At 34.6% G+C, this 26,109-nt stretch overlaps 2 protein-coding genes across 3 annotated transcripts; both read right to left on the bottom strand.

Annotated features, from left to right (window-relative positions):
• Positions 1-1,088: 1,088 nt before the first annotated feature.
• On the bottom strand, positions 1,089-20,535 carry ccdc149a (coiled-coil domain containing 149a). Of its 2 annotated transcripts, XM_058780362.1 has the most exons (12): positions 20,227-20,532; positions 16,896-17,057; positions 16,765-16,803; positions 16,560-16,667; positions 15,759-15,875; positions 15,388-15,560; positions 14,286-14,358; positions 14,066-14,150; positions 13,776-13,920; positions 13,376-13,452; positions 4,381-4,467; positions 1,101-1,959 (listed from the first exon to the last, which is right to left on the bottom strand). In XM_058780362.1, exons 1-12 carry the CDS (start codon positions 20,275-20,277, stop codon positions 1,505-1,507), a joined length of 1,572 nt encoding a protein of 523 aa, XP_058636345.1. In that variant the 5' UTR covers positions 20,278-20,532; the 3' UTR covers positions 1,101-1,504. The 2 variants fall into 2 exon arrangements, with proteins under 2 accessions (XP_058636346.1, XP_058636345.1); XM_058780363.1 differs by lacking the exon at positions 4,381-4,467 and having other exon boundaries at positions 1,089-1,959; positions 20,227-20,535.
• Positions 20,536-22,965: 2,430 nt separating this feature from the next.
• Positions 22,966-25,655, bottom strand: LOC131543517 (uncharacterized). Its single transcript, XM_058780897.1, has 7 exons — positions 25,629-25,655; positions 24,669-25,050; positions 24,425-24,588; positions 24,117-24,337; positions 23,784-23,913; positions 23,526-23,626; positions 22,966-23,308 (listed from the first exon to the last, which is right to left on the bottom strand). Exons 1-7 carry the CDS (start codon positions 25,653-25,655, stop codon positions 23,170-23,172), a joined length of 1,164 nt encoding a protein of 387 aa, XP_058636880.1. The 3' UTR covers positions 22,966-23,169.
• Positions 25,656-26,109: the final 454 nt, after the last annotated feature.

Raw genomic sequence — 26,109 nt, 5'->3', positions numbered from 1 at the left:
ACAACCAACAATAATCTTCTTCCGCAAGAGGCATGCACTTCTATTTTTAGCCGCTAGAGGGCAAAACCTTACATAGTGTAGCTGCATTAATATATTTTTTAATGCAAAATATGTTTGTTTTTTCTCCTGCTTAACCATTCCTGAGCTAGTGAATGGGTAACCTGCTTAACCTCACCCTGCAGAGACTGTCAGCCTCATGAGTCCATTAGCTCTCGCTCCATCTGTTTCCCAAAAGCCATTCCTTCCCTCCTAACACCGCATCAGCTGCCTGGCATCATGCCGCCCCGTGGGCCTGTGTGTGTGTATGTGTGATACTGAGAGAGATTACAAGAGAAAAAGCTTGGTTTCTGCAGAACAAGCAGATCAAACTTTGCCTTCTGACGTGTTTGCGGTCAGGAGCAGCTGCCTGATGAGTCCATCCCGAATCACATGAAAGCGAGAGAAGGCAATAACTTGTAGAAGTATGTGTATAGGTCACAATTCTTCACTATATTAGTTTGTCAGGGAGGTCAAAATGACGTTTCTTTGAATGACTGCCCAAATAAGTGTGATTGTATTGATTGTGCACTAGTGTACTTCAAATCTTAAAATAGTTTTTACAAAAAAACTGTACTTGGAGAGATAACATAGTATTAATGAAATGTGCACTTAAAGAAATACACTTTCATGACTGTTTCTTAACACTTAAGTACACATCTAAGAAGGGCACTTCGCATTTATTTTGATGTGTTGACTAACATACTAAAGACATGTAAAGTACTTGATTATAATTTTACAGTAGCGTGTTATTTGATATTACATTAAAAGTTATTATAGCCTATATTAAATGCACTAAATTACAACTTAATAAATACAATTGTTTATTTTTCTTACCCCATGAAGACAATATTTTTAAGTCATTTTGCTTCTCAAGTAAATATGTATAGATATAAGAATAATTAGATATTTGAACTGGAAAACAAGACAAAATACCAAACTATTAAATATCATTTTTGAATGACAGGCAAAACATTGAAAAGCAAGGGATTTATTGGCTTCAGTATTGCATACCATATTTAATCTGAATTGGTTTATGAATTGTTTATTCAGCTGGTTTGTATCTGACCAATAGCCTAAATTGCCACATTTGATGTTTTTCTAAGCAAAGCAACCTCTTCTGACGGTGCTTAGGAGACACTGACTCTCGGCCCCTTCTGAGTGAATTGTTTATTTTTATTACCCAATGGACAGACTTTAAAAAAAAATTTTTTTTCTCAGAGAAGAGGTAATTTTGCACATCAATTAAATGCACTCCAATTAAAATTAAAAATTATTAAATATTTGTACTGGGAAAACAAGACAAAACTACTGAGCAAGCGAATAAGACACACAAAATTGAAAATCAAGGGTTTTTTGCTTCAGTATTGCATACTTTATGTAACATGGATTGTTTATTCAGCTGTTTTATATCTAAACAATAAATTGCAACATATAGGCATTTTTTTAAGACCTTCATTTCCCCGTCCTATAACAAAACAGAGTCACTTTGCTCAACAGGCTCCTTCTTAATGGAGGAACCTTCAGGAATATCTTCAGAGCAAGCTCTCTTCAGTCCCACAGAGGCGTGAAAGTCTGCCTTTTCCCAGGCGGTTTGGTCAAGAGTAACTGAAGCTATCTGTGCAGGATCCTCCGCCAAAACCTGGCCCTCTTCCACAGCCGGGCTTCCCTCCGTTTCCCGAGCGGAACGTGTTTTTGTGCAAACGCCCGTGTGTTTTTCCACAGGACCCTCCTTCACCTCGGCCCTGACCTGCCCATTAGTCTGCCTCCCAATGTCTGTCCCGCACAAGACGCTCTCCTCCCCGATGTCAGGGGTGACAGGTGCGTCCGCCTCCTCTCCGCCTCCATCTGGACCGGGCCACATGTCACGGCCAGCTGTGTCCTGCTCCCACGGCGACGGCCCTCCTCTTCCTGTCCTGTCATCTGAGCCAATCAGGGGACAGAGAAGATGAATGGTCACGGTGTCGGTGCCATGCTAATGACACACAGCCCTGCCTGAGCTGCTAATGTGTGAATTACCACCGCTGTGAAGCTCACTTAAGAATTCATACAGAGGTGAGCGTGCCGTGAAGATCACAGCGGTTCAATCCAGAGATCACTTCACTGATTTATAACTCTATTTAGCGCTGCCTGTTAATTAGGGTTGGGCATTGTTTGAATTTGATCAATTCCAATTCGGATTCTACTTATCGATTCCAGTGTGGTTAAAACAAATTCAGTCAAACATTTAGATATCAAACATATTTATTCTGTGTCTCTTTTTGCGAAACATTTCATTGCTTCTGAACACCATGAACAAAATCAGCCGGCTACATAAAAACTGGACTCGATTAAGAGCTGTTTGTGTGCAAAATAGAGCGGCGTGATTCTGGATAAATGGAGTTGTCGCCACCTAAAAAAATAAATAAAATTATCCGATTCTGGATTTGGAGTTGATTTTTTTCCATTTTTCGATTTTTCCCCAAGCCTACTCTTAATGCAGCGGTTCTCAACTTTTTTTTCATATTCTGAGACAATATTCAGAGATATTTTTGGTACTTCTGCTCTAATGACAAAGCTTGTTTTCAAACTTTTTTTGTTCACAGAAACTAGGAGTGGTGATATAATAATAAAAAATTATAATTTTAAATAATAATAATAATTAAATTTTGTAATTACATAAGTTTTAAGATAAAACTTGAGTTCATACTTCTTCACAAATACCAATTTCTTATTAATTCCAACCTGATGAAAATTGTCAAAGTTTGTCATACTAAGAAAAATGTATGGAAGCTTGTTTACGCCACAGGATGAAGAAAAGAAGAAGAAGAAGAAGAAAAAAAAAGGTAATTGCGACCTTTTTCTCTCACATTCCTTACTTTTTTCCTCACAATTCAGATTTTTTTTCTCTTTCAGAATCGTGAGATATAACCAGGCAATTCTAAGAATAGAAGTCGAAATTGTGAGAAATAAACTTGCAATTGTGTGGCGAAAAAGCCATGACAGAAACAAATAAATAGAATTGCGAGAAAAAAGACAGAATTATTTTATATAGTTTATATCTCGTAATTCTTCATTTTTTCTCAGAGGTATAAGTTTATATTGCGATGAAATAAATAAATTATGAAATAAAAAGTAATACTAATAGACAGACAGAACAGGTGGTGGGAAAATCCCATAGACTACCGGTCAAAACTAATTAATTCGTTTATTTATTTATTATGTTTTTGAAAGAAATTTCTTATGCTGCATCTATTTGATAAAAAAAAAAAAAAGTAAAAAAAGTAATGTTGTGAAATATTATTACAGTTTAAAATAACTATTTTCTACTCGATTATATTTTAAAATGTAACTTATTCAGCATCATTACTCCAGTCTTGATGATACAACAATTTAATGCTGATTTGATAAACAGACTTTTTTTGTTACTTTATAAATATCTTTTGATAAACTTGCTCAATATTTGCTCAATAAACGTATTAATAAAAAAACACCCCAAATTTTGAACGGTAGTGTATTAAGGTTTCCACAAAAATATTGTGCAGCACAACTGATTTCAACATTGATAATAATCAGAAATGTTTCTTGAGCAGCATATCAGCATATTAGAATGATTTCTGAAGGATCATGTGACACTGAAGACTGGAGTAATGATGCTGAAAATTTAGCTTTGATCACAGAAATAAATTACATTTTAAAATATAATAGAGTAGAAAATAGTTATTTTAAACTGTAACAATATTTCACAACATCTTAAAATCTTAACTATTCCAAAATTCTAATCTGAATTATTAATTATACACATTCTTACACATTTAAACAGAAGGCGCACACAGTGACAAAGCATGCATCCGGAAGATTAAGTTTCAAATATCACACGAGCAAATAAAACACACACAACAAAGGCATCCAGCTGGGAGAGGAGCGTGACGGCCTGTCGGTTTTTAGTTCTGCCTCCGTCTGCTTCACCGCTATTCTGCTGGATTACTGACCCATATTGGAGAGCATTCAGCTAAAAGGTTAAACACCGCATGCGGTTTATTTGTGGGACGACGGGAACCCCAAATACTGCTTTACGCAGCCGCATCCATATTTATGGGGCAGTGCCGACCGCAAAACACGCCCCAAAAGTTGGTGAATGTCAGCGAACGAGAATTCACTAGCATTTGCCAAATGCCACGGCATTTGAGAGGGATTGGACGGTCAGCCGTCTGACCAATGAGAGCAAGCGTGAAGGATCGGTGTGATAGTGGAGGGACAGGAGGGGTGGGCCGCTCAGAGAATTAGCTAATTTCAGCTCTGCAGCCTCTTGGCGGGACGATTAGCAAATGGCAGATTTGGTTACACACAATTACACCGGCTCACCTGCAGCGGGCCGTGGGTTAGTGGTTCTCTGTGGACGGTCGATGGAGGACAGAGGAGCGGCGCTCAGAGCGATGGCATCTGTGCCTCCTGTTGAACATCACACAGACCAGACTTCAACATTTACAGAGTGAAAGGACTGTTATAGCAATGCAAACTACCAACAGACAATGAAGCTCTAGATATGTTTACAATTGCACAATTAAAGCAATCCAAAAACAACTTCAGTATATACAGATTATACAGTATAATAAAAGAAAAATAATTTAGTAAAAATGTAATTTTGTAATGCACACCGTCTGTCTATAATACATTTATATTCAAATAATAAAATAAAATTAATAGAAAAATATAAATATTCTATGATGTTTTTATAACTTTATAACTATTTATTTATATTTAAATAAAACCCTAACCCTGGATTAAATGTAAATGTTAAACAAATTGCATAATTTTGTAATGCACACAATTTGTAATACATTATGAGGTATACATTATAAGAAAATAATAAAAATAATAAAATTTGTACATTTTTTTAAAATTCCATAAATGTTAAAGTCAATTAAATCTATGATATGATAAATCTATCATAATGGCAGTTTTAAATAATTTTATATTAGTAAAATTATATTTTATATAAAATTGATAATTTTACATATAATGTACATATACATTTACATGTATAATGTACATATAATAAAAGGGTAATAATTCATTTATATTTAAATTACATATTATAAATATAAATATATTTTGTAGATGTAAAAAATAATAATTCTAATTCAATTACAGAGTATATGGCTTGAGACTCCTCTGAGAAGGACTTGTGTCTGCTGCAAATTATGCGTAAAATCACAATGTTGCATAAGGGCAGCACAAAAATACACAGATTGTAAACCTTATAAAACCTGTCAAATGTTTCATTTAAAAAAAAAAAAATCTAATAAGTTTTACATTTCATTTAAAATTAATTGAATGTAAATACTAAACACAAATTACATGATTTGTAAAGCACACAATTTGTATAATACATTTCCATAAACTCAAATAAAATTAGTTTATAAAAATGACAAAATGTCATTTTAAATGAATTGACTGTAAATAATCATGCCATTTTAAAAACAATGTAATAAAATTAAAATATTAATAAAATATCTAAAATTGTGTAAATCGATTTAATTACATATAAATAAATAAAAATACATATTTTTCAGTGCATTTTTCCATGCACTGAAAAATCCATGAATACATGGATTGTAAGCCTTGTAAAAATGGCAAAATATGTAATTTTGTAAAATTCAATCAATTTTACATTCACAATTATTTACATTTAATATCATTTTTCAATTATTTTACATAAATTGAATTATAATAAATTATTTTTTATGAAAATATTTGTTTATTAATATTTATGCAAAATAATCTTGTAAATGTAACAAAATATGTAAAAATGTTGCAATTTATTTATAGTCATTATGATTCTATTACAGAGTAATATAAGTAAAATAAGTAGTTTAGTTCACATTGTACATAATTCAATAGATCTATATTCATACTTGATCTTTCTGTGTAAATGGATTATTCGCAGCATCTCACAGTCAAAGGTCTGTAAATGCACCTTCCTCAGATGCAGTTTCTGAATTGTCTTTGCAGAATGAAGACGACACATGACGTGACGAGAAGGAATAACAACTCTGGAGGGTTTCAGTGTTCAGTCATAAATCCGAAATCTCACTCAACCACAAAAATACACACAGCTCTCCCACACAAAAGCTGACATTTTTATAGCGGCACGTATGTAGAGTGAAATGGATCAGACGGACCACATGCGCTCGCACGCAGAAAGACTACAGTCGCCCTCATCTGTCTTCATTAGTACTGGTTGCATGCATCACAGGTTAATGCCATATGTTTCCCACAGGGGACTGAGCACTATATGCAGGAGCCATCGTAACACCGGCCACCACTGTCTGATCCGTTTACGCAACACTTTCTAGGGCCACTGTGCTATGAAATATAATACACAGGAGAGAAACAAGAACTATAGCAGCAATACCTATAAGAAATCAACATGGATCGCATATATAGTGGCCACAAAAATTATTTGAATACTTAAGTCGCATTTAACCCTATAAAAAAAAAAAAAACTCTAAATGATCAGCACGATCAAACTTTGCTGATAAACCTGTTGCACACAATCTACTACATGCCTTCTGTCATCTGATTGATACACTGAACAACATTATAAACGTAACACTTTTGTTTTTGCCCCCATTTTTCATGAGCTGAACTCAAAGATTTTTCTATGTACACAAAAGGCCTATTTCTCTCAAATATAGTTCACAAATCTGTCTAAATCTGTGTTAGAGAGCACTTCTCCTTTGTCGAGGTACTCCATCCACCTCACAGGTGTGGCATATCAAGATGCTGATTAGACGGCATGATTATTGCACAGGTGTGCCTTAGGCTGGCCACAATAAAAGGCCACTCTAAAATGTGCAGTTTTATCATAGAAAAAGTCTTAGATCTTTGAGTTCAGCTCATGAAAAATGGGGGCAAAAACAAAAGTGTTGCGTTTATAATTTTGTTCAGTGTAGTTTTGACTTTTTAGCAAGTAAAAGGCTTTTAGTATAAATTGTACAAACATGCACATTCAGCTTGTGCTTCACGCATCTTTTTGCTGTGAAATCTAAGTTATATGAATTAAACATGAGAATAACTTTTGTATTGTTAGTAATATTACAATATAGCAGCTTAGGTTTACTTGATTATCCAAACGTAATTTTTTTAGAAAAATCATGTAACAAATGTGAACATCAAATATGATCATCAGGCTTTTATAGTTATGTGTATGTGTTATAGTTATGTAGATTTATAGTCATATCTTTGATTAAAACGTAATTTTTGTTTTATTTTGTAAGCTACTGATGACATTTCTTCCCAATTTTAAACAAATGTTGTCATTTAGAGCATGAAATGACAATTGGTCAAAATAACAAAAAGACGGCCTGTTTTTAGACACATTCATATTAATTGTAGACAACACAATACCAATGTTTTAACATTAGAAGAGTTAATAACACAATTTTTTTTAATTACAACAAAAGAAAACATTGTTTTGACCATCTGTCATTTTCAGAAAAAAAAAAAAGCAGCTCTAAATGACAATATTGTTTCATTTGAAATTTGGAAGAAATGTTATTGGACCTTTATATTATAAATCCAACATTAACATTTTACTGAAACCTAGTAAATCCAGAAAAATGTTCAAGTGGTCTTTTTAATTAAAAAAAAGAAAATAAAATTCTGCCTAATATTTAATATGTCAGGCTTTACAGCGTTAAAAAAAATTCACTGCATTTAGATAATAAAATATCAAACTGTATCAAAATAAGTTATAAATAATATTTATTTCAACGGTTTCTGAAACAGACCATGAGGTCCAAAACAACATTTTTACTGGACGATTTTTTTAATATATCTTCTATTGTGCTCCACAGAAAGTCATGTTTTGTCAAGTTTGGAGAGACATGAGGGTAAGTGATGACAAAATGTTAATTTTTGGGAGAACTATTCCTGTCCCACTTTTTATGGACACTTCATGTAAATCTACAGAAATGCTCCTAGACTGACATGCAGCTGACAGCAGCCGTGGGCTCCATATGGTCCCCTGGACCTCTTGAAGACCTCGAGAGGTTTTATTTTTAAGAAGCACTGAAATGACGCTGCACACTCAACTTTCTTTGTTGGAAAAGGTCATTGGTGTGTTATGGAGAGCGGCATCTGAGCTAATTAAAAAGTCAGGCTAATTCAGTATGCCGAACAGCATGGAGCTTCACTGCGGCTGCTTCACAGACCGCTGTGCAAAGCAGGATGGATGGATGCGAGGCGAGCCCCACCTGGCAGCTGCCCATCCATCCATTCATTCACTGCTTGTCCCGCCACTCACTGGGGAACAAAACCATCTAGTTTTATGTACAAACCGAGCTTTGCTTCACGTCGTACGGCTCGGAGGCCACAGAAGTCGCCGCTAAATTCCTCTCGTGGTGACTTCTGGCAAACTTCAAACAAGAAATGATCTCTCTCACTCGTTGTTTTGTCATTGCGATGGCAGGTAAAAAGAGTCGTGAGGGGAAAACAAGTTTAAGTCAGACAGGCTGCTCTGACGGGAGACAAGGAAACAAGTACAGCCTGTCACCTAAACAGACAACAAGAAAAGAAGGACGAGGGCGTCCAAAACGCTTCTGTTTTCTCTCTGGAAATAAAGGCGCAGTCATTTGTGTTCATGTTCCCTTGTGAAAAATAAGTACACTTTAGCATGCTTTTAAAATGAGTACTTATTACAGGATAATACAGTAAAAAAAAAACAATATGTAATGTTTTTGGACATTAATTACAATTAAATGGAAATGTATTATATCTTAAGTTTAAAATAAATGCAATTAGCTGAACTTTATAGAGTGCTTTTTGAGACACTTAAATAGAACTTAATTGCATTTTTATGTAATTTCATAATTACTTCTATTGCTTGTGTAATATCAATAATTTATGGTAAACTAAAATACACTTTAGTGCAAATTCTAGTGAAACTTATAAGTTGTGTATTTAAATATATTTGTTAAATAACATTTGTTGTGATTTAGTATGTTTAAAATATGTTAACTTTACAATAAAAATACAGTTAAAATTATATTTAAGTACTTTACATTTGCTTTAGTATGTTAGCCAACACTTAAAAATAAGAGTACTTCTATAAAATACAACAAAAGATTATTAAAACATCTTTTCTAAAACATTTAATTAGATATTATTATAAAAATGGGCACTTTTTAAAAGTGTACTTAAGTGTGTTAAGAAACATACCCCCAGTTTCACAGACAATCTTGCACTGACCGATCTTAAAATGTATCAGTGCCTTTTTTCTTTTTTTTTTTTCATGTTTATAAAAAATTACTTAAATCTCCTAATTGAACAATGGTCTAATCCTGGTTTAGACTAATCCCTGCCTGTGAAACCAGGCCATAGTCACGAAAGTGTCTCTCTTTAAGTCACTTATAGCCTTTTATTTCATTAATATTGAGTTATCTGCAAGTACAGTTTTTAAAAATAAACTTTCAAGAACTGAAGAACAGAATAAGTGCACATTCAATACAATTAAAGTCCCCGTGAAATCAAAATTACAGTTTTTCGGGTGTATCAATAAGTTTAGTCTTAGGGTTATCTATAAGCCAGTGTGATCCAAAACAGTGACACAATTTGCATTTAAAAGATATTTTCAAAGCTTGCAGTTCGTCACTTCCCCCAAAATGGTTTAACGATTTTTTTTGACGTCACCTCGTACTTCAGCTTCTCATCAAATCTTCTGACCAATCAAATGCTCTCCAGAATCCGAAGCACCCGCCCCCAACACTATAAATAGACGCTGAACCTGCGGCTGAGATCGGTCACTTGTTCACAGTGTAGTATTTTCTGTACACTCTGGCCCGAGCGGATATAAACGAAATGCTATTGGCCATTTTAAAAAGGGGGCAGGGCTTCTCGATATGTGCCGCCCTGTCTTCCTGTTTCAGTTGAAATGGTTACCACTTAGAATAATGCTGCGTGTTTCAAGGCACTTCAGGGGACCTTTAAGCACATTTTTTGTCATGTTGGCCAATATGCCTTGTACTGATACCTACTGGCTTGGAGGAAGCTTCACACAAAATCATTAATTATCAATGCAATATTAAACAATGATTTATTTCTTTTGTGACCAGATGTATAGTGACCAGATGACCAGCAAGTATAATTCGGCTGGTCACATGATCTCAACATGTCTGCCCCATGAGGCAACTCCCTCCATGTAAAATAAATTGTTTTTTATTTATTAAGTAGAGCTGTCAAACAATTAATCGCATCCAAAATAAAAGTTTTTTTTTTTTTTTTTTTTACATAATGTGTGTACAGTGTATATTAATTATGTATATATAAATACACACACAGTATATTTTGAAAATATTTGCATGCATTTACATGTATATATTTATATGAATATAATTTATATTACATATAAATCCATTTAATATATAAACAGAACATATTTTTCTGAAATATATATATATATATATATATATATATATATGCGCATCCGTTTATATTTATATGCACATAATAAATATACACAGCACACATACATATATTATGTAAACAAAAACTTTTATTTTGGATGTGATTAATCGTTTGACAGCACTATTTTAAGGATTCTTCTCATACGAGTGCACATCACTTTAAACATATTTACCCAAAGTACTATTCATTCAAACCTCAAACTTTTAATGAGGAAAAATTAGCGAGTGCACCTTTAACTGATTTCTCCTGTTGATTTCTGCAAGGCCACCGACTCTGCCATTCGATCACGTTCATAGACTGAGCTGTGATCCTCTCTCGCATCCACAAAGTTCCCTAATAATACCACATTCCCCAAATGTGTTTGTAATGTGGGCAATCAGTTTCAGTAATGGATGCTTGTCAGTTTTATGGTGGCAGAACGACAGTCTTGTGACATGTGAGCATCTGATCTGTGCTTCAGTCGAAGTGCTTTACTACCCTCGTGTGGACGGAGACTGTAAGCACTTCTCTTGAAGCTGGAACTTGTATGACTATTTTAGAAAAGTAGGCCTATGTGCGTACTTGTTAAATGGCCCGTATTAGCAATTAAGTACGGACTTTGAAACTAAACTAAAATCTGTACATTAGTGGTGCTTTGCCGAGTCAAGCATCACTATTACTAATAATGCTCATACTTAGGTTAGTGATTTGAAACAACCCCTAACTGGAAGATTAAAGTGTGTTATTACTTTTGTGATTTCAGATTTTGCCTGGTAGGCAGTAAAATAGAAGAAATAGGGGCAGAAACCCAAATCAAAAAATATCATAGAGAGATTTAAATAAAAAATCTTTGCAATAACCCTGAATTAAAGGAATAGTTCACCCAAAAATAAATATTTTGCTTAAAAATGTACTCATCCTCAGACCATCCAAGATGTAGATGAGTTAGTTTTTTCATCAGATGATGTGTAGAAATGTAGCATTGCATCACTTGCTCACCAATGGATCCTCTGCAGTGAATGGGTGCCGTCAGAATGAGAGTCCAAACATCACAATAATCCACACCACTCCAGTCCATCAATTAACATCTTGTCAAGTGAAAAGCTCAATTTTTGTATAAAAAAACCAAGAGAGTCCATAATCCATAATAACTGTTGTCTCTCACATCAAAATCCACCAACATATTTGATTAGAATTGTTTTGGCTTGTAAAAAGTGCTTCATCTGTGCATATTTTTCTTCTGATTCAGACGAGACAACTTCTTCACTGGAGGAAGCATTATTATGGATTACGGACTCGTATTTTAGCCACAGGCAACAGTTTGAAGTTTGAAACGTCTTAATGATGAATGTGTTTTTTACAAACATGCAGCTTTTGGCTACACAAGATTATTTATTGATGGACTGGAGTGGTGTGGATTACTTATGATGTTTTTATCAGTTGTTTGGATTCTCATTCTGACGGCACCCATTCACTGCAGAGCATCCATTGCTGAGCAATTGATGCAATGTTACATTTCTCCAAATCTGATGAAGGGTTAACTATGCCTTGATTCAGTTACCCATCAACACAATGGATTTAAATACAATAAGTCGGTGACAGTTCTCAGTGTGGTTCAGAAAGCTAGCATCACTGTCACATGATTGACTGCTTCTGGCTGCTTCTTGACTCTGAGGAATAGCTGACGAGTGATTTCACAAATCGCTGTCAGTCGTCCCATATATTTTTGGAAGGAAGCTGGCATTTACCACAGACATTGACAAATGCGGCGTGAATGCATTTATTCTTAATACATTAACGTCCCATCTGAATACCTGCTAATGGATAAAAAGCAGTGCGAGTACTGCTTGTTAATAATGAAATATTTGAACATTCTGTGCTGATTCTTAATGAGTGCTTCACATGAGCTGCCTGCAGACTATTCTGAACGTTCATAATCAGTTCATATGAGAGTCGTCAAAAGTGCTGCTATTTGTAAACCATGTACAATGACAAATTTATTCAATAAGATGTTACAGCTAAAGGCCATCCCTTGTGAAACAATAAGTACGTTTTACTTTTAAAAAGAGTACTTGTTATGGAAAATATATACACTGAAGTGTTGCATGTTAATAGTACATCTTTATATGTAATTTCATAATTACTTCTATTGTCTTCTATTGCATTTATGATTACTACAATATATTTTAATGCAATTTCTATTGCATCTTGTATCTCAGATGTTTACATATATGTGACCCTGGACCACAAAACCAGTCATACTCATCTGAAAGATGAATAAATAAGCTTTCTATTGATGTATGGTTTGTTAGGATCTGACAATATTTGGCCGAGATACAACTAATTGAAAATCTGGAATCTGAGGGTGCAAAACAATTAAAATATTGAGAAAATCATCTTTAAAGTTGTTCAAATTAAGTTCTTAGCAATGCATATTACTAATCAAAAATTAAGTTTTAATATATTTATGGTAGGAAATTTACAAAATATCTTCATGGAACATGATCTTTACTTAATATCCTAATGATTTTCGGCATAAAAGAAAAATGGATAATTTTGCTACAAATATACCTGTGCTACTTATGACTGGTTTTGTGCTCCAGGGTCACATATTTGAAATTGCACATCTGTAATCATGACAGTACAATATAATACTTTGAAAATATATTAACTTTACATGTCATATTGAATAAAACCTCTGAGCTACAGTCAAGAATGACACCTCAAACCAAACGGTTTGTTTACTAGGTACTAGAATATCAATGCGTAGATTGTTACTTACAAACAAAAAGATTGATAGGTAGGCCTATATGGGTAAAAATAATAACTAACACTTGCCAAAAAGAACAACATCATCAAATGGAAAATGGAGAGCACAAAACAATGTGAACAACATGCAAGAAACACTCACCTGGGAGACTCCAAAGCCCAGAAATTTCCAGAGTCTTTAACTTTCTCTCCAAATCAGAAACTCGGTTTCCCAGAATTCTTTAAGGCACAAAACATTCACTCAATACATATTTGACATTTTTCTCTCATAACCCTGTTTAAAATATGCATGTATTAAGATATTTGAATGTACACTGTAAAAAAAAAAAAAAAAAAAAAGCTAAAGAGTTTTTAAAGTTGTAAACAAAAAGATTACTGGAGTACATTTGACAAAAACATACAATTGTAAACGTTCTACTTCAAAATTTCACATTTAATTCAATGTTACTTGCAGTTTCTTTACAATTAACTGTGAAATCTGCTTGCAATTTCACAAAAATGTTTTGCAATAAATGATAAACAGCAAAAACAGTTACACAAACCTGTTGGTCTGTCTTTGGTGTTGAATGATTATGTTCTTCTCATGAATGGTCTCCAGTAAGGCTGTGGCTAGAGACTTCAGGTCTGCGATGGACTGAGGTGTGGCCGGTAAACTGCACCTATTGTCCTCGGACAACAAACCCTGCACTGCAATCATCAGGAATAAAGCTGTGAATTAAGCTACACGAGTGAATGCACTCATATGACATGCTGAACAGCAACACTTCTTCACTTCCTTGTTAGTTCAGTTCTTTAAGCTTCCAAGAAAAAAGCAATCACATGACCTGAGCACCTTGTTTAGGAGACAGGACTCCAGAAAGAGCGCTGCTTTTAGACTTGCCACCGATCTCAGGGTTTCTTCTGCGATCCAGAGCGGTCTATAAGAAATCCAGGAAGACGGCGATAATGCAAATACGGTGAAATATTACAATACAATATTAAAGCTGCGTAACAGACTTAATCCTGATTAAGCTTGTATTAAAAAATAAATAAATCAGACTTCTCAGCCTTACCTTATATTTCTGTATGTTACTCTTCAACAGACCGACCTCCTCTTGAACTTGTTTGAATCTCTCTTGCAAGTACCTGCGATACAACAAAACCATCTGTTGCATGGAAAAACTCAAAATTGTGTATGATCAGCAAATCAAAAGTGTGTGTGATTTAAATTAGCAATCAAATTAAAACTCTGGAATAAGGGATTGTTTCACCCTAAAACCTAATGAAAAATCTAAATAAAACCAGCTTCAAATGTTTTATATGGTTTTTGTCAGGTGCTTTCTGGTCAGTAGTCATGGCTGGTCAAAACGAACCAGCAATAAAGCAGCTACCACGGTTCAAACACCAGTACTAGCACTTAATATGGACATTTCACCCGTGGTTCTTCACTAGGGGTCCGGGTCCACCAGGGGGCCTCAGTAAACATTAAAGGGGGCCTAAATATGACATAATTATTTAAAATGAGACAAAAATAAACGGAAAAAATCAAGATATTTTTAATTAGATATTTATTTTAATTCATCTCCTCATTTTTTTTTTTTTTTTAAAGAAGAACAAAAACAACCAGAATTCAGAGTTTTGGAAAACCTGAATATAAAGAAGCCTAATTTTAAAAATGTGATTTCTAGACATAATTTCTCCTTTTTATATATATATATTTTCTCCTTTATACATATACATAAGGAGAAAATATATATATAAAAAAGGTTTATATAAGTTTAATTCAAATTCATAACTTAAAAAAAAAAAAATGGTAAAAATTGTTATTATTTTTTTTCAAATCCTTATCCAGTAAGTTAATAACATATAGAAAAGTCAAAATGTTGGTTTAAAAAGTGGGATCCCTGAAGAACATTCAGCTCTTAAAAACTTATTTTAATTGTTTGTTTTTTTCTTCTAATTATTAGATACTTATTTCTTATTTTACCTATGGTTGATCCTAATCTCTGTAAATTAAAAAACATGTTCTGAAAACAAAACTTAGGAAACCTAGCCTGCATGTGGAAGCCTTCAAATATTGTTGTGGACAATAAGGAGGCCTCGGAGTCAAAATGGTTGAGAACCACAGCATTAAACACAATGAAGATCAGACGAGCTGCAGTAACACTCCCTGACTTGTTCTCCATGCAGAGCGTGTCCACGTCAATGATGCGTTTCTCCTGGCCGCCCAAGATGTGGTTCAGCTCGAGGTTGAGACGCTCGGCCTTCTCCTTGAACACGGTCCTCTCTGCCTTTATATCCTGCAGTTCATCGCTCAGCGTCTTCAGACTGTGTTCAAGTTCATCTCTCTTAAAAAAATAAGAAATAAATAGTACCAGTAGATATTCTTACAAAGTGCTGTATTTGAATTTATATCATTATAGTGAAAATATTATTGGGACTCAAGAAAGATCATGAAGAATATGTTCTTGAATATGTTCTTATTCATTAGAATTGCAATGAAAGAATATGAGAATCATACAAAACCTAAAGATATAAAAACGCACATGCAGTGCTGCTTTCTCCAGCTGCCTGACCAGATCCTCGCGCTCATGAGCAGGGAAATGTCTGACCCCGACTTCATCGTCCCCAAGCCTCTGTTTGGTGATGGTCATTCTTAACAGCTATGAAGGGAAGAAGACTATTATATATTTATGTATCATTAGCTATGTTTCCATATTTCCATCCACGTATTTTTATGCAAATTTTGGGAAAAAAACAAAAACAAAACTGGATGGAAATTTCAAGATGTGCATAAAATTGTAAAATGTGCTTATGTATGTGAGGTGGATAATTTTCATTTGCATTTTGTGCATAAACTACAACGAAAACACATTTATCACATAAATTCTTGGGTGCACAAAAAAACTCATGTGACTTTGCTTCAACAGATCATATGATTGGACAACTGGACAGCATCTCAAATATTGTTTTAGTTGTACTGAAATGCCTTCTGTTATCAAAACATTTTGGTATAATTACCTACCAGAACTCTCACACAATTGCTTACCTAAACATCAGCCAACCGAATGCAAAAAAAACATAACAATGTTTGTTATTGCGCAAATCATTTATCATGTGGAAAAAAGTCACAGGCTTTCCTCTCTTGCTGCAACTTTTTATTATTTTATTGCTTATACTTTGTGCCATTTTCACAGGAAGTGGCAATTCTGTGTTACTGAACATATGGGATGGAAGTGGAGCTTTATTCGCAAATGTTTTATATGATATTCCAATTTTTCACACAAGTTTAATTCGCAGCTTTGGTTGAAACAGCTATTTTTGAGCTATTTTTATCATTTCTTTACCTTATTGTCTCCCTGTGTCTCAGTGAGTCTCTGAGTCAGTTCCTTTATCTCTTCAGCAAGCTGCTTGTTTCTCTCCCTCGAATCCATCAACAACTGAGACAGACTGACCTGAGAGAGAGAGAGTGAAAGACATAAAAACAGAGAGAAGGAGACAGTGATGACCTGCGAGAACTTGAAAAGTGAAATATCACAATCATTAACTGACCTGTTTACGTTTTTCTGGGGGAAGTGAAGAGTCACCATCCTGAAATTCATTATAAAACATATTGATGAACTATGACGCCAAGGAACTTTTAAATATCAATAACAATGTGTAGTAAGCATGTAGAGACACACAATCAGTTCCCTGTATTTCTTCTTCAAGCTCTGGTGAGTCTCTCGCAGCTGGTTGGCCATCAGCTTGTACTGGTCTCTCTCCTGCTGACAGCTGTCCAGCTCTTTGGACAGAATGAGGAGGCCATCCTTCTTGCTCTCCAGCTTACGTTTGCATATCAAGAACTACAGAAATGAGTCACAAAAGTACAAAAAAAAGTTTGTTAGAGCAGTTACAGGTGTCTAAGGTCAACTGGCTTGGATGGTATCCCAGCAAAAATTTTACGGGACGCAGCTACTATTATTGCACCTACTTTTGCACATATTGTGAATCTTTCTTTTGAGAAAGGAATATTACCAGCAGATATAAAGATGGCTAAAGTAATTCCACTATATAAGAAGGGAAATAGACTGGATCCTGGTAATTACAGACCAGTTTCTATTTTGAGCGTTGTTTAAAAAATAATAGAAAAAGTTGTGCATAAACAGATTTATGATTATGTCAGCAAGAATAGATTAATTTATGATTTCCAGTCTGGTTTTAGAAGGTCTTATTCAACAGACACTTGTTTATTGCTTTTGACAGATTGTATTAGAAAAGAGCTAGATAGAGGAAATTTGTGTGGTATGGTGCTGCTAGATCTACAAAAAGCTTTTGATACGGTGAACCATTCAATATTATTGGACAAAGTAGGAGCTATGGGCTTATTGGATATAGTTAAATCATGGTTGGCTTCATATTTATCAGGGAGAGAGCAAAGGGTAGAAGTTGGAGGGATGCTTTCTGAGAGTAAAACAGTTTACAACGGAGTCCCACAGGGTAGTGTATTAGGTCCTCTTTTGTTTTTATTATACATCAATGATATCCAGGCTGTTTGTGAGTGTAATATGTTCTTATATGCCGATGATGCTGCTTTATTGGCTTCTGGGAAGGAGACTAATAAAATTCAAGAAAAGTTAGGTGAAGAGTTAGTTAAGGTGAAGGATTGGCTGTCGGAAAATAAGCTTTTATTACATTTAGGAAAAACAGAATCTATTCTTTTTACGTCTAAGTATAAATTGGGTAAGGAGGATGATTTGGTAATCAAAGTTGATGGGTACGAACTAACCAATAAAACATTGGTCAATTATCTAGGATGTGTTCTGGACAATAATTTAAGTGGGGCTAGTATGGCTAGGGAAGTATTTGGAAAAGTTAATGCTAGAATTAAGTTCATAGCAAGATATGCTGGTTTTTTGGATAGAGATCAGTTCAGTGCCATTTTGATTATGCTTGTTGTTTGTGGATGACCGATTTATCCAGAACTTGGATGATAAAGTTACAAAAATCACAGAGTAAATTGATAAGATTTGTTTTAGGATTACATTGTTTTAGTCATGTGGATAATATACACTTCCAACAGCTTGGTTGGTTACCAATTGAAAGAAAATTAGTAATACAGAAATTAAAAATACATAAAATCATTAATGACAGGGCTCCAGTATATTTTAATTCTTATTTTTCTCTGGTTAATGTAAGACATGGTCATTTTACCAGACAGAGTATTATGGATATTAATTTATGTAGATACAGGACACTGTATGGTCAAAGGTCGTTTAAATATTCAGGTGCTAAGGAATGGAATATGCTGCCGTTAGATATTAAGGTTTTAGCAAATTGTGAGGGTTTCAGAATAAGGGTGAAGAGACTGTTTTTAGATATGATGTCTTAAAACGTATAAGGAAATGTTGATCTGTTTGTTATTTTATGGGAGTGAGCGGAGTTTTTTGACTAGGATTTTCTTCTCTCTTTTTAAAGCAAGGACCACAATGGAAATAAGTTACTGTAACTTTATTGTGTTATCCTTGACAAGAAGGTTGTAACAGTGAATTACTACTTTTTGTGTCAAATAAACTCAACTCAACCAAAAATGTAAAAGTAATAGCAAAAAGAAAGCATTATAATTAAACTTTTTTCAGAGTACTATAGCACTTTTTGACAAAACCTTTTGTTACCCACATGGTTAATAAAAAAAAAATAAATAAATATAAATATATATATTTATATATATAAAATGGCTAAAATACATAATACGCTATAACTGTCAATAAAATATTTTTGAAATCATAAATGTTTAATCTAAACCTTCACATTCCAAAATATATATTTTTAACTGTATTTCAGGGTGAAGAAAATACATTTCCAACCTTAAAGTAGAATGTGGATAGAGACCAAAAGTATCCATTATATTAATTTGAAAAAAAAAATAAAAAATTGTTAGAATAGCCTTCTAAAATTACAGGAATATAACTATATAAATACTTGTTATTAACATATAAGGAAGATAATAGGTCATGTTTATTTATTTGCTTACACACATTACAGAATACTTCACTACTAATAGTGTACAGTTGACTTTGACATTAACTGTCCGTAGGACATTTAATGATAACAAGGCAGTAAGTGCACTGTATGACTGAGATGATATTTGGAACCAGAACAACCAAGATGCACAAAATACAAAACTGCCATGTACACTTTAGTTTTTGACAATTCATTATAAGGGATACAATATCATGCTTTGATGATAACACTCAAAGTTTTATAATCATCAGTATAATTTCTGGTTTAAAATAAGAGCAGAAACAATAAGGAGAGCACAATATATTTTTAAAGGCTTTTAAAATATATTTTCGAAAATATTCAAAAAAAAATGGCCAAAAATGTATTTGTAAAAAATAGCTTTAAAATATATTTTAGTAAATTTAGCCATGTTTGTGTATTTTCAAATATATTTAAATGTATTTATTTTTTTACAGTATGTGCCATAAAAACACATCTCATTCAAACTGAAAACATGAAAATTAAGCAAACCAATATTCATTCATGACACTTAATATTTTGGCTGTCATCACTATTTACATTTGCCTTAATTCAGAAATATGAACAAAATCCAAAAATTTCAACAGTGGTTCTGGGCCTCAGCCAACTTGCAATATGACGCGAATCAAGCATTAAAATAAGCTAAAACAACTAAAAATCAATATATTTCTCTTTTTAATTCACCCTCTGAACTGTTTCTTTTTCTTATAAGACCTATACGGATTCCCATGGTCTTTGAAAACCTTTAGTTTATTTATATAAGGTACTTTTTTAATCCATTTAAACACAAAATGTATAAATTCAGATGGTTTTGATTATACAGTAACAACAGTGCTAAACCTCGCCACCAAAGCACATTTGATTTTATGCAATGCATCAAACGCTTGTATGTTATGCATCTTTGTTGAGTTCAGGTGGTTAGCGATGCAGTGCCATATGGAAACAGCCGTCATCATCTTCATCATTGTCGTGTTTTAATAAAGCAGCGCTCACCTCGTTCACTAAACCTTGCCAGTCACTTTCACTTCGTTTGGACGAGGTCATCTCTTCCAGCGTTCGGCGATTAAATAATGTGCGTAAATCCAAAGCTTTCGCGAGCTTTATGGAGACTGAGAGCAGAAACTTCACCTTCCTCTCAGCACTGTTTACTCTGGGTCAGCTGGTGCACAAGATCCGGGTTTATCAAACTCAACCAGCAGCGATATTCACAATATCAGTGCGGGCGTCGACGAGAAACTGAGAATTTTTCGGTAGCAAATTTATCAAACAATGTGCATATAAAATGATATAGTTTCTTTTTTTAACTCTACAGAGGCATTGTACATATCCAACCAGTAGATGGCGAACACAAGACACACCAACGTTCATTTCAGCTGAATATTGATTAACATTTGTTCATCGATTTGATGCAGCTCAATAGTCATTCATTATATATATATGTATACTGATTATTTGCATAACAACCCTGTTATCACATAAAGGCTAACAAACCTCTGTGAATTCAGCTTCATAGTCCCGTATGCACTCAAATGTTCAAATGATTTAAAAGCTGATTTAAAAGCTATGATGGTTTCATTATAGTTCCTCCAAAATGTAACGCCAATATTTTTTTATTATTCTTTTTTTTTTTTAGAATACTTTTATTATTTATTTAATAAACACCATTTTTAATCACAAAATACTAAGTTATTATTATTCAATAGTAATTTAATTACCAGGTAAGCTAATTCAATGGCAAACCATTAAATTAAGCCAAGATTAAGTTATAGTTCAATTAGGACGTTTAAATAGTTTTTATAAATGTGCCTTAGAAAAAAAAAAAAAACCTTACTGTGGTGCCTCTTGAGACAAAACAATGGCTGTGATATATTTTGAGATATGTCAGTGCAAGTTTCTTTCGTTGAAATCACTCAGACATGGGTCATTCCACGAAATCTGTGCCTTTTCCACTTGGAAAAATTAAAAAATAAAATAAGTTTAATCAACATTTTTAAATATCCATGAAGTGAAGACACCTTAAAATGACAAGAAATTGTACTGTGCCATCTCAGGCTTTGTCATTTATTATTTTATGACTATTTTTCTACCTCATGTTTTGGTATTTTTGTCAGCCCTGTTACCGGACACAAGCCTTACTAGATACTATAGTTTAATTACAACTATGTGATAGTTCTCACATATATGAGCAGTATTTTAGTCCCTCTTTTCACTGGGATTGTTACAAATTTTGGATTTTTTTAATGTTTATATTCGTCATTCAGATGACCAAGAACATCCTAATTTTGGAGTTTACCACATGTCAATTAAGAAAAATATATATATTTACAAGAGAGACATTAAAAAAAAGCCCAGTAGCCCCTCACTGCAGAACAAAGATCCAGGGGGCGGGGTTGGATCCACATCCAGGGGGTGGAGATGGGTAGGTTTAGGTAAATGTAAGGTGGGAGGAGTTGGATCTAGATCCAACCACACCCCCTGGATCTTGTGTTCTGCAGTGAGGGCCATCTCAAAAAAAGGGCTTTGTATAAAAAAAAATATAGTTAAAGTTAAAATGGAAAAAACTGAAAGGCTGTATCAAATATAATTTTTTACCATTTTTATGAAATTAATGACTTCATAGTCACAGGACTGACCAACAGGGATGACAGGACACACATTCTTCAGCACACTGCACCTATTTGTTTACGTAATACTGTTGTAGCAAATCCGGCCTCTGTGGTTGTCCCTGATCGTCACCAGAGGTCGCCATCACCTGAGTATTGACTTCTCTCTCCGAACTCCATTTCCCATCATCCCCGTACCAGGACTCTAATGACTGGTCCACCTGATGCTCATCTGTGAGACTACTTAAGACACACACACAGAGACAGAGACACACACACACACATTCATCGCGAAGTCTTGCCCCGGCTGACATTTCTGAGCGTTCTTACTCTTCTCTGTTGGATTATTGTTTTGACTCTGGACTGTTTCTCTCATTTTGGATTGTTCTCTGCCTGCCTTTTGACCCTCTTGCCTGCCTTGTTACTCTGCTCTTGTCTCTCCTCATATCTTGTTACCGTTACTGACCACTGCCTGTACGACTGTGTTTACTTTTATTAAAGCTACAATGGATCTTCCCTCTGATGACTCATCATTACAACTGTACAGTTGATGAGAGTAACAGGATTGACATGAAATCAGGGGACACCAATAAAAAGATTTCAAGTTTATAGAAAAAAAATCCTGACTTGTGTCAAAAACATTGCTTAACAATGATATTTTAAACAATATGCAAAAAGTCCTGCTGAAAAAGGAAAATCATAGTGAGGGACAGGTCAAAATCCTTACGCTTATCAGCATAAATGCTATTTTAATTATTTAAAATAATATTTAATTGACTTTTATTTTTCCAAAGTATCGTTATGTTTTTAAATTGCAAATTTAATTGTTATATTAAATCTATGTTCGATTATTTCTTAGGGACGCAAAAGGCACCGATTTCGTGGAATGACCCACATGTATTTGTAGTCTGGGACTAGCGTTAAGCCTTGTCTGTGAAACTGGGAGTAGATGTTTCAAACAGCCTCTAGAGGTGATTGGACTGCTATCTGCATACATTACGTAACCAAGGTGAAGTCTAAAAGAGACGTGATGATTAAGGTGACACGTTTAATTAAGGTGTAGGTTAAGGCACTTTTTATTTATTTTCTTCTTCCAAAACACTAAATGGCAACAAACACCACACCACATTGCACTGAAAGGTTTTCTTGATCCATGAGATCAATTACATGCAATTACAAAATATTTTAAATTGAATATGTATTTTTTTGTTTTGTTGAAACATTAAGGCAATAGTTTTTTGTAACTGACAAAAAAAATAGCATAAAATATTGTGTCAGCGTAAAATTTTTGTTCAGCCACTGTTGAAATTACTGGTGCCAACAAAATGAGATTTTATCTCAGATGTCCAGAGTTGATGTCCATAACGACACTTTCTCTGGAGTTCCATCCTCTTTCTTTGGCAAACAAGTACACACTCCCAAAGAGATCAGGGAATAACGCCATCAGGTTGATTTTTACAGCATCAGCTTTACTGTGAGAGAACGACACACAAATAACAAAATTATTATGCAATGAATTCATAGTTAAAACTCAGCTTTTCTTGAAACTGCTACTTCTCTCCTTCTGGCTTTTGATGAATTGTTACTTCATTTATTCTCCGCCTCGCATTGTAAATCCATTACCAGCTCAGATTGTGCATTATTTTCCTATATTTCAACAATCCATCGTCAGTTATTCCTGTCACTCACTAATGCTCGTGTAGGTTGCGTATAAATCGCAGCAGACCCAGTGTGTTCTCAGGATAGGCTTTCTTCTTACCATCCAGCTTCTGGACGAGCTCAGACGGCAACTATGAAATCAATATTTGACAATGAACAATGACAATAAAGATTTTACACAGTACTAATTAAAGATTTAAGCTGCAGTATATTATTTTCAACTATATTATGTACTAAGTACCACATTAATAACTAAATGTACAACAATTAACCTAATAAAATACTTACTTTAGTCTTCCATTCAGAAAAGCTTTTCCCCTCTGTGTATTTTGAGACGGCATTAAGCAGCTCCTCATCTGCATTACGGCAGTTTTCAGCCTCTTTCTCGCTTCCCAATATTTTCAGATACCGCAGTTTCCTGAGACAATTTCAGAAATATTATACAATCATCTATTCTATAGTGTCTAAAAACGATATACAAATAAATTGTGATTAAAAACAGAGATTGTTTTAGGCTTAAAAGGAACATACTGGGAGTAATGACTCATGGCACCTCGGACATTTTCATTTAAGTTTTGTACTGTATTTCACCAGTCAAATGCAATCAAGATCATATTTTACCGTTCATCAGTCCAGAAGAAGGGGTGTGCAAGGGTTTGCTCCACAGTCGGTCTGTTGTTTGGATCTTCATTAATCATCCACTCGACGAGATCCTTCGCTACATCATCATCCAGATGCTTCAGTGAGTATCTTCCTCGTGAAATGTTGTACTCACAATCCACATCTTCACCAAATGGATGTTGTCCTCCAGAGAGAATGTAGTAGACTAACATCCCAGCAACCTTCGCACAAGTTACAATGTACTACTAATTCAGAATTAGTAAAATTTGAGCAAACTTTGAGTAAATTAATAAATACTGAAAACACACCTGAATGTCGGAGCTCCTCTTGTATCCAGTGTTGAACTTTTTATTTATGTTCTCTTTTGCCTTCCAGCATTTAGTTCCAGCGATGCTTGTTCGTAAAGTGGTTTCACCCTGTTTCAGACGGCGACTTATGCCAAAATCAGCCAATTTGGCTTTTCCTTTTATGTCTATAACAAACAGAAAGTTCAAATTATTTCTAGAAAAAAATGGATTCTAATTAATTTAATCACATAAGTTTAACTCCTACCAATCAGGACATTCTGGGGTTTGATGTCTCGATGGAGTACTTTGGTTTTCTGGTCGTGTAAAACCTGTAAACTGCAGAGAACTTCCTTCACCAGCTTCTTCAGAACCAAAGATCTCTCAGCGCTGTCATCCGGTAAATGGTCTTGGATATATTCCTCCAGTGTGTACTCACAAAGCTGAAGAACAAGGTATCCGAAATTGTCATCTTCAGCAAAGTCCACATATCTCACAATAGAGGGACTATCAAGTTCTGTAAGCCGTAGAAATTCCTCCTCATTTCTGAGGATTTGGTAATTAAACCTAATCATTCGTTTCACAGCCACCTCAGTGCCGTCATCCTTCAAACCAAGGAAAACTTGAGTTCCATCACTTCCATCAGCGATCTGAAATTCAGGATCAATAACAAGAGAAAGACCTGGGAGTCTGTATGTCCTGCTAGCATCAGTGTTAGCTAGTTTCTCAAGCTTGGACCTCCAACGATGGCTTGTTTGATGCCACCTTCTTGAGATATTTGGGCTCTCAAGTGTGAGCGGCTGCACACTTGAAATTGATTCCTCAATGGATGTCTCTAAAGTGTCATCTTTATCTTGAAGCTCACTTTCTTGTAATCCCACCTCTTGCTGGATTTTTTTTTTTCTTTTTCTTCTTCCTCCTTGTTGATAGAGCTGCAGTCTCCTCACATAAACTATCCACTGCACTCGAACCTGCTGGATTTCTCAGCGACTCATCCAACTTATGCAGCTTTTTTTTTCATGACTTCCTCCATCTCTGTCTCTGCTTTAATAAGTGTCATCTCTAGGATGGGTGACAATCCACACAATGCTACAAGTTCAGGAGCAATATCATTTATATAGGCAAACAGTCCATAGGTCCAAACTCCAATTAGAATTGAATAATCAGGACGTGTGAGAGGCAACAGACTTTTGCATAACTTCTCATAGACAGAATGATTCATACTCACTTTATGCTCAGACGTCTTCTGCATCATGACATCGAGTATCTTTAATATCATATGATTGATGTTCTCCTTGTGCATTTCCAGAGTGCTGAAGTCTGTTTGTTAGCATTGACACAACATCACTGAATACCTGAGGAGAATTGTTTTTGCTGATATGTAAAGCAGCATTTAAGCAGTTCAGTGCAACTGGCCAGTGTTTCTGAGGGATTCTTGGGAAGCGTTTGATGACTCCCTCAATGTATCTGTCTGTGCTGTTTGTATCTTTTAACCACTTGATGGCGCTCTGATGATACTGATCTGCATCTCGACCAATGACACCAAAGTAGAGCTCAAACTAAATAATATTAATGAAAGGATGCTCTTGAAAGAAATGTTCCTTATAGATTCTGTAAACTTCTGTCTGATTTTTTGTTTGTACAGCACAAGAAAAAGAGAAAAATAGATGTACTTTCTTAAACTCTTCACCCTGTGAAGATAATTGATG

The sequence above is a fragment of the Onychostoma macrolepis genome, chromosome 07 (genome assembly GCF_012432095.1).
Source record: "Onychostoma macrolepis isolate SWU-2019 chromosome 07, ASM1243209v1, whole genome shotgun sequence".
Taxonomy (NCBI): Eukaryota; Metazoa; Chordata; class Actinopteri; order Cypriniformes; family Cyprinidae; genus Onychostoma; species Onychostoma macrolepis.
This window is presented reverse-complemented; position numbering and strand designations above follow the sequence as displayed.

What these genes read in the sequence shown, in the direction of transcription:
- ccdc149a (XM_058780362.1), bottom strand. Translation starts at nt 20,277, where the DNA reads ATGACCTCGTCCAAACGAAGTGAAAGTGACTGGCAAGGTTTAGTGAAC. An exon ending in CCCCAGAAAAACGTAAACAG is followed by an intron (nt 16,668 to 16,764) that starts GTCAGTTAATGA and finishes TCTCTCTCTCAG; the next exon opens with GTCAGTCTGTCTCAGTTGTT. An exon ending in AGACACAGGGAGACAATAAG is followed by an intron (nt 15,876 to 16,559) that starts GTAAAGAAATGA and finishes TTCCCTTCATAG; the next exon opens with CTGTTAAGAATGACCATCAC.
- LOC131543517 (XM_058780897.1), bottom strand. Translation starts at nt 25,655, where the DNA reads ATGATGCAGAAGACGTCTGAGCATAAA. An exon ending in AGAAGACGTCTGAGCATAAA is followed by an intron (nt 25,051 to 25,628) that starts GTGAGTATGAAT and finishes CCTGAATTTCAG; the next exon opens with ATCGCTGATGGAAGTGATGG. An exon ending in AGAGGAGCTCCGACATTCAG is followed by an intron (nt 24,338 to 24,424) that starts GTGTGTTTTCAG and finishes ACTTGTGCGAAG; the next exon opens with GTTGCTGGGATGTTAGTCTA.